Genomic DNA, 13,269 nt, shown 5'->3' with positions numbered 1-13,269 from the left:
CCTAATTTGCATATATCTGGTGTAAATATGGACCTCACAAAAGTCTGCTCTGATGCTGCAAAAATAGGAGCATTAATGAAAACCTGGTCTTCCCCTGTGGTAAAAGTGGCACTGGTGGCAGCTGGATTCATGCAGTACAGCAGCTATCACTGTTGAGAAGGAATAGAAGGGAATGGTAAGGGGACAAAAATATCCACATGTAATCAAAAAGCAGCAAGAGTAAGACCGAAAAGGTGGAGTATTATTAAGTTCCATTTTAATAGCATGAGGAATTTTCTAAGTCTTTTGTTTCCTCAGATATGGGGATTTTTCACTAATGTATCATTGCTTTTTCAACAGGCTTTTCATAGCACAGTGCAGTAAACTTGTAAGAATTCAAAATTAACCTCACTATGTAGTTTGTACCATGCAATGTGGAAGGACTGGAGAGATAAAACTAAAAATAGTCATATAATCTATTTAATAAAGGTATATCCACTCATCAGAAGTTAAGCAAAGCTTTTCTTTGTATTCACCATACACGATTGCCATCACATTCACAAAGCATTGTATCATTAGCTGGAGAGGCAGAATTCTGCTAATCAAAATTGCTCTTAATGCAAAATCACGAACTGACAGTCATTATATAAATATGAACGTGCTTAAAATATTACAGTATGTACTATTTATATGTTGCTTGCCAAAAGTAGTCCAGACTAATGAAGGTACAGAAATTATTTTTATCTCTCAGAACAGAAAATAATTCACATCCAAGTTGTTTGCATAGGCACTGTCGATAATTGTATGTTCTTTTTCAAATGCAGTTTAAAAATAATTATATTTTTTGTCCTGTTGTTCTATTCTTTGTTTAGTAGTACTTTGAACATAAGCACTTTTTATTGGAAATACAAAATCTTAATTTTTTTTTTTATGCTTCAATGTAATTTCTGCATTTCAGTATGCTTTTATGTACTTTATTTTTGTTGACAAACCCTCATAGGTACAATATAACTTAGTCCTTCATTTGTTCCTCTGAGGTAGTATAATTAAGAATATAATTTAATTTCCTTTTTTTTTCCCTTCAACTAGTAATTCTAATTACATATTTATATTGAATATTTCAGCTGCTTACTTCTAATCCTGTTCCAGTTATTTATTTCAGGCTAGACTCACTGAAACAAGAGAAATGAAAGATTTGCTGTCTGACCCTACTTCACTCATTATTTCCAATACAAATCAATTAATTATATGCTTTCCAGCCAGACAGTAGCAAGAATTACTATGACTAGCTCGCCAGTCAACTCCAGAACATACAATTTTTGAACTTGCATACTGCCACTTTTTAATATTTCATTGTGTTTTCTCTTTTCATCCCAAATCATTTAATTCTTCAAGTATTTTTTTAATATAAGAAGGTCATTTAGATTTAGATCTTTGTTGAATATTCTCTCTGTGATCTCAAATTTCTACTCTGCCCCAAAACCTAAAGAATGTAGCTGGTTCAGTTCCTTTAACTGTTTAATAAAAGGTGCAAGGGAAATGATAAATAAAAGAGAAATAATTTTTTTTTTTTACAATTTCCACCAAAATTTTTGATTTTTTTTTTTCTTGGTGATGTTTTGTTTCCTTACACCCAACTTCTTCTAACACAATTTTCTGCTCGTAGAGGGTAGATATATGCATTTCATTTCTTTGTGTCATTGAAGATTAAAAAAGAAAAATCCAGAAGCAATAGACATGAAAGCATTTTTCCCAAAATGAAGTAAAATAGGAAATAAAATCAGTATTGGAAATATCATATAAAAAAGATTTTCAGTGTGGCAGAATTTTCATAAACAGGGACATCCTAAAGGCGTCTTACATATTTTATTTGTCATTGCTTGACAAGCAAAATATTCCTCTAACTTTCTCTACCTTAAGGTTGTTATGTACATTGTAATACAATGTAGTGACTTCCTTGAGCACCATAATCAATTTAACCACAGCAGTACTGAGTTTCAGAGAAGCTGCAGCAACATAACTTTTTTTGATAAACCATCTTTTTTATTACTGCATTGGAAAAAAATTAACCTAATTCAGTAGCCCTTTTGTATAGAACTTAATTGTTAAAATTTAAAGGAAGATAATTTTGATCTACAAAAGTAGATGTTTGAATAGCACCATAGTGTATCCATTCTTAAATGCTGATTGAAAAAATAAGTTTCTTTGTTTGCATGAAGAGTTATGACATTTCTAGTAGTACTGCATATTAGACTAATAAGGAATTTATATAAAAATAGGTGAAAATTTGAAATTAGTAAATGAAAATTTTAATTTTAACTTTTTTGATATTTTATTACGTCCTGGGTTTGAGTGAGTGGTGGAGTGTTTTGGTGGCAGGGGAGGGGCTTATAGGGGTGGCCCCTGTGAGAAGCTTCTCGAAGCCTCCCCAGCTCCAAGTCAGCTCCACCTCTGCACCAAAACTGACCCAATCAGCTGCGCCTCCGCGATAACGGATTTAAGAAGGGACGTGGTGATGTGCAATGGGACTTGTGAGGAGGAGTTGCTGCAGCTGTGTGAACACCAAGGTCAGTGGAGGAACAGAGGAAGAAAGGAGGGGGAGGTGTGCCGGAGCAGAGACCCCCCTGTATCCTGTGGTGAGACGGCAGGGTGGCCCCCCCTCCCACCCATGGAGGTCTATGGTGGAACAGACATTGATTTATGGCCTGTGTTTCATTTCGTACGGCTGATCAAGGTGCTGTGCCTGAAGAATGCTGGGGTCTTGTGGGAAAAGGTAGAGCTGCAGCGTGGGAGGGACTCCAGTTAGAGAAAGTTAGTGACCCACGACGGAGCAGTGTAAGGAAATGATGCAGACCATGGGAGGGACTCACGTTGGAGGAAGTTTGTGGAGGACTGCCTCCTGTGAGAGGGGGACCACGCTGGAGAGGGGGAACAAGTTCCAGAAGCTCTTACCACCGAAGATGAAAGAAGTGGCAGCACTGACTGCACCCCCCATTCCCTGATCCCTGCGCTGCTCGGGGGAAGAAGTAGAGATATCGGGAGCAGAGCTGAGCCTGGGAAGAAGGGAGGAGTGGGGGGAAGGTGTTCTCAAGATGTGGCAATGCTTCTCACTGTCCTACTCTGTTATGTGTTGTTAGTGTCTGTAATAAATCTGTGTCCTTTTTTTTTCCCCCTAAGAAGTCTGCCTTTTGCTCATGACCATAAAGGGGGATTTTTTTCCCCATCCCAGTCCTATCTTGAACCCCAAGCCTGGCTCTCTGTCCCTTCTTACTGCCCGAAGAAAAGGGAGAGAGAGCTGCTGCATTGTGGTTGGCTGCCGACCAGGCTCAAACCACAGCATGTTGTATTGTAAATTTTTTTGTTGTTGTTCCAAATCAGAAAATAAGCTTATTTTGGAATTTTTCAGTCCTGTCCAGTAAACACTGAGCTTTGATGCACTCTATATCACTTTGTCCCTACAGTGTCCTTTCAATTCTATGATAAAGGTATTGCACTGTGCTGAATATGTTGTTTTTTACATGGTAGTATCTTTTATCCAAGAGTAATGAGGGAATACAATACTTTGTGTAGAATGCTAATGTCACCTGCATTTAGTGGTTTTTGATGTTGTGTTTGTACATACTATAGAGTTCCATTTTGTCACTATGCAGGTCGCGGGGAGAAAATCACATTTCCTTTATTAATGGAAAAATAGTGTGGGTTTTTTTAATAGGGAGTAAGACATATCCGGTGTGTTTGAATAGGGAATGAACTGCATTATGGGAGAGGTTGGACAAGAACATGGAATTCACAGACAACAGCATAATTTCCACAGTATTTCCCCAGCTGTACTACTGAGACAGATCATGGAGCATATCCGTTACATAGTAGGTGACAAATTACTGATTTTAAGAACAAAGCCTGTTTTCTAGATGTTTTCTCAGTGTATGGGTTAAGTAGGTCAATTTGGTGCTTTGTAATAGGCTGATCAACTATGATTCCCCTTCTCCTGTTGAACTTGATTCACCCAAGAGGAACAGATACTGTTAGTCATACTTAAAAACTATCATAATACTGCATATATGTTTCACAGTACAATGCATACATTTCAGCCAATTATGGCATGAGTATATGGTTTTGTCACAGACTGGCAAATTTGATTATTGAGAGGTACTAATTAATAGCAAGATTACAGACATAACTAACTTATAGTGGATTTGGATCAAGCCTGTTCTGTGAAATTATTTGAAATAATTTAAGTTATGAAGTCAAAGGTGATAGAAATAGAAGTAGTTTAATTATTTGAAAAGGTGTTTGCACAATACAGCTATTTATGTCTTCTAATTCAAAAACTTGTTCTAAGGCCAAGTAACATGCTGGCCTGGTTTGAGCCTAAAGGCCAACTGAGCACCATGCAGCCGCTCACTCCTTCCTCAGGGAGGGGGAGGAAAAAATACAACAAAAGGCTTGGGAATCAAGACAAGGACAGGGAAGGATGACTCACCCATTATGGTCACAGGCAAAAGACAGACTCGGGGAAGAAAAAGAACATAATTTAATTCAAACACCACCACCACCATTTAATTTACCAACCAAACAGAGTAGGACAGTGAGAAATAAAACCGTATCTTAAAAATGCCTTCCCTTCACCCCTTCCCTTCTTCCTGGGCTCAGCTTTGCTCCTAGTTTCTCTACCTCTTTCTCCCTGTTGTGGTTTGGGCCTGGTCAGCAGCCAACCAAAGCACAGCATCTCTCTCTTCCTTCTCCTCCGTCAATGAGAAGGGACAGAGAGCCAGGCTTGGGGTTCGAGATAGGACTGGGATGGGGAAGAATCCCCCTTTTATGATCACGAGCAAAAGGCAGACTCATTAGGGGAAGAAAAAAAGAACATACATTTATTACAGACACTAACAACACATAACAGAGTAGGACAGTGAGCAGCACTGTCACATCTTGAGAACACCTTCCCCCCACCCCTCCCTTCTTCCTGGGCTCAGTTCTGCTCCCGATATCTCTACTTCTTCCCCCGAGCAGCGCAGGGATCAGGGAATGGGGGGTGCAGTCAGTGCTGCCACTTCCTTCATCTTCGGTGTCGGGAGCTTCTGGAACTTGTTCCCCCTCTCCAGCGTGGTCCCCCTCTCACAGGAGGCAGTCCTCCACAAACTTCCTCTGACGTGAGTCCCTCCCATGGTCTGCATCATTTCCTTACACTGCTCCGTCGTGGGTCACTAACTTTCTCTAACTGGAGTCCCTCCCACGGCTGCAGCCCTTCCCGAGCTGCTCCTGCATGGGACTCCCCCGCATGCTGCAATCCTCCCAGCACTGAATTACAGCAGCGGGGCTACCTTTTCCCATGAGACCCCGGCCTTCTTCGGGCACAGAACCTTGATCTTGCGAGCAGGAGCAACAGGCCATAAATCAACGTCTGCTCCACCGTAGATCTTCATGGGTGGCAGGGGGGGGCCGCCCTGCCGTCTCACCACAGGATACAGGGGGGTCTCTGCTCCGGCACACCTCCCCCCTCCTTTCTTCCTCCGTTCCTCCACTGACCTTGGTGTTCACGCAGCTGCAGCAACTCCTCCTCACAAGTCCCACTGCCCGTCACCACGTCCCTTCTTAAATACGTTATCGCAGAGGCGCAGCCGATTGGCTCAATTTCCCAAACAGAAGTGGAGCTGACGTGGAGCTGGGGGAGCCTTGAGAAGCTTCTCACAGGGGGCCGCCCCGATAGCCCCCTCCCCTGCCACCAAAAAACTCCACCACTCACTCAACCCAGGACACCCCCCAGCAGTGCATGGAAGCAGGGGATGGGGGATGAGGTTAGTTTATCACCCCTTGTCTCTGCTGCTTCTTTCTCTTGAGGGGGAGGACTCGTCGCACTGTTCCCCTTGCTCCAACATGGGGTCCCTCTCACGGGAGACAGTCCTCCACAAAATTCCTCTGATAGAGTCCTTCGCATCGTTTGCAGCTCTTCCTGAGCTGCTCCAGCATGGGTCCCTCCCACACACTGTAGTCCTCCCAGTGCTGAGCTACAATAGTGGGAACTTCCCACAGAGTCCTGGCTTTCTTTGGGCGCAGTAACCTGCTCTGGCACGGGGTCCTCCTGGGCTGCAGGTGGGCATCTGCTCCACCATGGACCTTCATGGGCTGCAGGGGGACAGCCTGCCCTCTCACCACAGGCTGCAGGGGACTCTCTTCCTGGGCACACCTTCCCTCGCCTCCTCCTCCTTTCTTCCACTGGCCTTGGTGTTTTCATAGGCATCTCCCTCACAAGTCCCAACTATTCCTCCCAGGTTCCCCTTCTTAAATATGTTCTCACAGAGGCACAGCCACTGTTGATAATTGGCTCACCCTTGGACAGATGTGAGTCCAACTTGGAGCTGAGGGAGCTTCAAGAATCTTCTCACAGGGGGCCACTGCTCTAGCCCCTTTCCCCCAATACCAAAACACCCTCCACTCACAGAAACCCAGCACATGTGCATAATTTGGATCACAGTTTTTTGTGCTGACTTTGAGAAATGAATCTGTTAAATAACTAAATATTATTAGGAGAGAAATGTACACAGCTGTACCTTACTTTAATGATTAAAAACCATCTTTCTAGTATAGTCTTTGAAGTTGAGAAATTGTTTTTCAGGTATATTTGTCAATTTATATAATGATTTTTTTGGGAAACAAAAATTTGGATTTTAACAAATACTTTAACCATCATGTTTTATATCACTTCTGTTAATGGACAAAAACATTGTATTTTCTAATATGCTAGTATAGCTGCATTCAAAACCCTGAGTGTTTTTTTGTTTGTTTTTTTTTTTTTTTTTCAGAATTTATGTTTTAATGACAACCTGAGGGAAGGTTTCTGTGAAAGCCTAGATTTTTCTTTCACAGCTTGAGTCAATGCTGTAAAAGATGAGGAAAAATATGTTTAATTACAGAACTTTTTAAAGTACAGCAGAAGTGAAGGTATTAAACTAGGGTGTTTTCAAAGAGCTCTTGGAGATGATCCATCAAATGCATGAAACCCAGATTCATCTGGGATTGCAGTATTTGCAGTCCTTAGGACCAACTGGATCAAGCTGATGTTGCCTCATAACAAAATTTCTGAGAAAAATAAGTCACTTAAAAGCAGCTTATGTTAAACCTCTTTACTAAATATGTGCGTTGTCACTTCCCTAATTCAGTTCCTTGAGTAAAATTGTGCCAGTCCATGAAGTCTGTAAGTCCTTTTGTATCTTTCAGATTCTGGACTGCTCTTGAACCAAAATATGGCTTCTCTAAATGATGGCAGGTGTAAAATACGACATTCTTAATCCTTACTGTGGCAGAAGACAAAAAATGAAGACTGGAGATGAAATCTGAATAATCTGGAGCTTCCCTACATAGCATATGAATCTAATAAATTGATTTGTGACTATGTGCTTTTACAATACAGGCATGCCATCTCAGCAATATATGTGAAGATAATCCATGCCTTACTGACTTTTGTTGTCTAGCTCACTGACCTAATACCAGGTTTTGTCAGACTTGGTTATAATGGATGATGTCTGGTTAAGTGGTTACTCAGATTGGCAGTTTTGTTCCATAATTGTACTTTGGGTCAAGGCATTACTGAGAAAACAGCATGTATCACTGTAGTTTAACTCCAGCTAAACAGGAGCTAAACCAATTTAATGTAAAGCTTTATTTCTAAACTTACTGTAACATTTGAACTGTGATTTTAAGGCTTGTATTCAGGACTGAAATGGAATAAGAAAAGTCATACATGTGGCCAAATGATACTTTCGTTCCTAGTAAATGCAGTTCTTCAGCTTGGTGCAAAGCATAGTTATACTTCATTTCATCCTTGTTATGCTTTCCAGTTAGTTCTGTCTTTGTCACTGAAGGTACGTATGCTCCATGATCATGCATCTTCAATGGTAGGGCTCCATTCACCAGACTTGAATATTGTGTAAGAGCAGTAGCTTTCTTTACTATTGCTGTGACATGTCTTTAGTAATTATGAGAACAGAGGTATTACATAATGTTTAGAAGCCATTAGGTGCACTAAAGCGTCGCTCCTTCTTTACAGTATCCCAAATTTCTGTTGTTCTTCTTTTCAGGTACAGCAAGTGCAGACTGTGCAACAGGTACAGCACGTCTACCCAGCCCAGGTGCAGTATGTGGAGGGAAGCGACACAGTCTACACTAATGGAGCTATGTAAGTTGGCAAATGATCAGAATTTTAATGTTTATTAAAATGTGAAGTTAAGTCTGTATTTTCAGTTAGATTCTACCAACTAGTATATTTCAAGCTGAAGAGAAAAATTATTCAATTGAATCTATTTTATTGTCAAAACAGTTTTTTGGATGAAGAGCTGAATTCAGACTGCTTGTTTTAATAACTTTTTTGTGTAAATAGAATTCTTGTGATTATTTTAGTTGGACTTATATGAAATTACATATACACCATGGTGTTGTTTGAAAAAGTACCTCTCAGTTTTTGACTAAGTTCTGTCCATAGGATATACTGTGTGATTTCTGTCCCCAGGACAGGAGGCAGGACCTTCTCTCTTCCTGACTGCAATCCTAGTGGCAAATGCATAGAAAGGTGCAGCAACTGTACTTATTATTTAAAGAAAGTAGGAATGTAATTCATTCTTATGTTCAAGAAAATAAGTACTTTTTTCTAAAAGAACAAGGAGAGGCAGAGTAAGGAGAATAACATTGTCTCCTTTTACTTCTTCATTAGCCTCTTTTCTGCACATTATTGTGCATTTCCTGTTTTCCTGAACAAGCTTTTCCATCATCAATTTCCTTTCTCTAATACACAAGTTTAAAAACATAGAAAGAATAATCTAGGTTTGATGGGACCTTTGGATGTTACCTAGTTTAATCCCTGATTTGGAGCAGCACCATCTTTGATGTTGGCTCAAATGTTGAAGTAGGGTTGTGTTATTTGGGAAGGAGCTTCTCTGCTTCTTTTTTTCATTTACCTACCTTTTGCTATTTTTGCAGTGTTACTGGCTTTATGAAGAAATATGATTTAGAAGGCTTCTTTATTGTCTGCAGGACTTACTTGTTGATGGTAATCCAAAAGTGATTCAAAGAGCAATATTATTTGGATCAGAAACTTCTGGTGTTAACACTGGCAGCATTCTTTGGTCATTTCTACTAATATATTTTGCTTAATTAATTTTTCACATACTGTCTTGTTTGTTTTCTTCTAATTTGAAAATCTTAAACAATGTATCTTAAATATGCATTGGACTTCCCTATTATACTGGTTTGAGTTGGAATAGAGCTCATTTTCTTCCTAGTACCTTATCTGGTGCTATGTGTTGGACTTTTGCTACGAACAGCGTTGATAACACAGGGATGTTTAATTCTTGCTGAGCAGTGCTTTCACTGTGTTGAGGCCTTTTACTGCTTCTCATACCACCCACCAACGAGCAGGCTGGGGGTGCACAAGAAGCTGGGAGGGGACACAGCTGGGAAAGCTGACCCCAACAGACCAAAAGGATATCCCATACCATATGACATCATGCTCAGCAATGAAAGCTCAGGGAAGAAGGAGGAAGAGGGGACACGTTTAGAGATATGGCATTTGTCTTCCTAAGTAATCATTGTGCATGATGAAGCCTGCTGTCCTGAAGATAGGTGAACACCTGCCCACTGATGGGAGGTGGTGAATGAATTCCTTATTTTGCTTTGCTTGCTTGTACAGCTTTTACAGTACTTACTAAACTGTCTTTATCTCATCGCATGTGTTTTCTCACTTTTACCCTTTTGATTCTTCCCCCTGGATCACCAGTGGGGAGCAAGCAAGTGGCTGTGAGGGGTTTAGTTGCCAGTTGAGGTTAAACCACAGCAGTCCTTTTTGGCACCCAGCATGGGACTGTGGTCCCTGGCTGTGGTGTAAAGTGTGTTTTTTCACGTCTTGTCCTCTTCAGACTGGCCCAAATGCTACAGCATGAACGATATCCCGTGGGGCTGATGTGCAAGGCCATTGAACTCACACAGACTAGTAAACCCTGTTGTCCCTTTCCTCTATCTGGCCAGAGGCAGCGCCGCTTTATTCCTGGTCAGAGTATTCATTACTTGATTTTTCTAACTGCGAAAGCCAAACCCAGTCTTTAACACATACAGGAAAAAAAGGAGCACAACAAATATTAGGGCTGTGTTTCCAGCCCTGGGGCAGTTGATTACAGGTGTACTGGATACTCCTCCAAGTGAAAGCGAACTGTGGCCAGCACTCTGCTGCCAAAGGGATCAAGAAGTGTGCATTAGGGACATCAATTGTAGCATATAAATTGTCTGCCTTTGACCCCCAAGTTCATACTGGCGTTCTAGCATGTCCTGTACAGCGGCACTCGGTGGCAGCGTGGCTTCATTGTGACCACGATAGTCCATATTGGCCTCAAAAAGAGGTCATTCTTAAACAGGCCATTATGCAGGTTTCTCTTTTAATTTATTACTCATAAGTTCTTTATCTGAGCTGTTGACTCATGCACTTTTGGCAGTGTATGAGATGTGTGCTACATGACTGCTTACAGTCTTCAGAAAAAACTGAACCAGATGTTACTGACTGCTTAGTATGAACCTTCAGGTTTCCATGATTTTATTGTGTTTCTATATTTGAATCTCTTTGTCAGTTTCTGCAAAATCAGTCAATGGGATGTAAAAGACTGATTTAAGACTGTAAGACAGCTCTCCTTACAGGTGAGCCTAATCCAGATTGTTTTTCCCTCCTATAGAAGAAGAATTTACCCATGTTGTTTTGAACAACAACATTGTAAACAGCCAGTTTGCTGTTCAATACTTTTAGGAACAGTAATCTTTCTGAAGATTGTGGTTTCATTCATGGAGAATGAGATCAGTCTGTGTTTCTACTCAGAAGTTTTAAAGACTATATATTCTAAAACACATTTTCCTGTATACTTTTATACTCCAGATTAACAATGGAAAAATATCATTTATGTAAGTTAAAGTTATTGAATATATGTATTACATGTTATAATGCCATTTATTTTATAGGTGAAGGAGAATGGGGCTCTAGGTTGCTGTTGGCTATCTTCCTTCAGAAATGAAAGAACTGTTTTTCTCTTTGCTGTTTTTATCATTACCTGATTTCTGTGGTTTAAAAAAAATTATATTTGTTTCTTCTCTTCATGTTTTTCCACTTGATTAGCTTGTTCAGAGCTATGTCAATGAGGGAGTGATATTATAGAGTTTTTGGAACTGAACAAAAAGCTCACCATATCCCTAAACAAAGCTGGCATAGACTGTCAAGTTCTGCTGTGACAGAAGACAGAGGCCAGCCACTCTTGTGCTAAAATATTTAGGCAAGTGTTCAGATTGCAGTTTACCTTTTTCTGGTTTTCATACTGAAATATCTGAAAGATGAGCCTTGTGGATCCTGACAGATTCACAGAAGTGTGTACAGCCACTTTGTCCAGTTACTCCCACAACAGAAATTGTCTGTTTCACTTTCAGAAAATAGGATTGGGTTTGTAAATGATGCAATTGACTTAGAGTGATGACTGATTTGTCTTTTGGGTTGTCTTCCTATGATATATGTTTGATTTCTTTTATGACCATGCTAAATCAAAATCTTAATTCTAACTCAAAATCAGATACAGGATGGTTTCATAATCTATCAAGTAGCAGTACTACCCTAGCAATGGAATAGGAAGTCTGCAGTGCATAGTTGGGGTAAAGACATTAATTCAGTGTACAGGCATCTCTGGAATAAATGGCTGATTAAAGAATTATTCTTTGTTTCAAAATAAAGCACTTGCAAACTAACATTGATTTAAGTCCATATATGATAGCAACAGAGGATGCAGTTAGAATATATATGAGTTACCTGATTCTTTTGATACTAGAGGTGAGAAGTTTGTCAGGTTTCACAGTCTTTGTTGAGTGTAACTGTTGTATTCTTTTAACACAGTTCTTCCCACACATTTTATATCCTGATTTGTCTACACTTAAAAGTTATTTGGTATTATTATAATTGGAGGCATGATGATAATACAAGGGGTGTAACCTACAACTTGTCACATACATTGTATAATATGAGAGTATTTGAATTATGTTATCTACATTTGTGTCTGGTTAATAACAATTTTGCTTGTCAAGCATGTCACTCTATCCTGAAACAAAAATGCATTATTGTTGTGATGACTTGTACAGTCTTACCTGGCAGTATAGAATAAAGAATAGTATAGCTGCACCTATATTAAGAAGCTAAGTGAGTCCCCTATACTAGACATGAACTTTCTTCTGACATAAATTGTAAGGTATTAATCAAATGTAGCCATTTACCTGATAATTCTGGTGTGGCAAATAGTGTTTTAGCTGGGATTGTCCAAGAATTGCTGTTGCTGTTGCCTCCAAACTGCATTCTTCACCAATTTGTTGTACTGCAATCTGTGTGGTTTATGTGAGCAAAACACACCTTGCATGCAAAACCAAGAATTTGCTGTTATTCTAATTGAAATCTTAATTCTCTAATCAAAGAATTATTATCGATACAGTTAAAATTGTTATCTTCCTAGTACTTCCTAGCATCCATCCCTTTTTCTCTGGCATTATGCTTACCCGTTTACTACCCCTATACATACTAAGGTCAATGGCTTCCATCTGAGAAAGGGTTACAGCAAGTTACCACCATCACAGGTGTTATGCCTGGAGATTTATGATGGATGTTGGGGGGCTCTCTACTCACACTGGATCCTCTTGTAGCTATTTTTAATGTTTTCTAGCACAGTCTACACCTTTTTCATTCTTCATTGGTTTCCATTTCTGTATTACATCTGAATTTACTTAATATGGTGTGTTTTATACTTGCTGGTTACTTCTTGAATACTGTCATCCCACGCTCATGATCTTCTTTGCTACATTTTTAATCTGGGGTCAGGGATTGTTTATTCTATACAGAACAGCTCTTTGATACTACTCTCTGTTAGAGCAGTGTGTCAGCATTTTAATGATAGGTTATACCACACAACTGTAGAAAGCTATGCTAAAATGGAAACAGATTAAGTAATATTTATCTGATTGTTTAGCAATTACTGTTACAGCTAAGCTAGGACAAAGTTTTAGGCTAGCACAGACAAGTCTAGACAAAGGAAGCCTGACAAGCTCAAGTCTTGAGGTCTTGCAGATTTAGTACAAACCTTGTGACATGTTCCTAACAATGGCAATACCATATTTCTTGTCTTACAGATCTGCAGTACTTCATCAGAATTTTTAGGGGTCTCTAACTAAGGTTCCCATCTCTCTCCAATTTACAGGTCCTGAGAATGTAATTTATAAGATTTCTCCTCTGTT

At 39.8% G+C, this 13,269-nt stretch overlaps 1 protein-coding gene across 3 annotated transcripts in view; it reads left to right on the top strand.

Annotated features, from left to right (window-relative positions):
* The window catches only part of RFX3 (regulatory factor X3), a 124,914-nt gene that overhangs the window by 64,035 nt on the left and 47,610 nt on the right, over positions 1-13,269 (top strand). For all 3 annotated transcript variants that reach the window (XM_032989710.2, XM_032989694.2, XM_042804821.1), the window contains exon 3: positions 8,058-8,155. In XM_032989710.2, coding sequence (XP_032845601.1) covers positions 8,058-8,155 — 98 coding nt within the window. The remainder of the gene's footprint in view (positions 1-8,057; positions 8,156-13,269) is intronic.

Source organism: Tyto alba, unplaced genomic scaffold, assembly GCF_018691265.1.
Source record: "Tyto alba isolate M040663 unplaced genomic scaffold, T.alba_DEE_v4.0 Super-Scaffold_42, whole genome shotgun sequence".
NCBI lineage: Eukaryota > Metazoa > Chordata > Aves > Strigiformes > Tytonidae > Tyto > Tyto alba.
The sequence above is the reverse complement of the archived record's forward strand: the minus strand, read 5'-3'. Positions and strand labels throughout refer to the sequence as shown.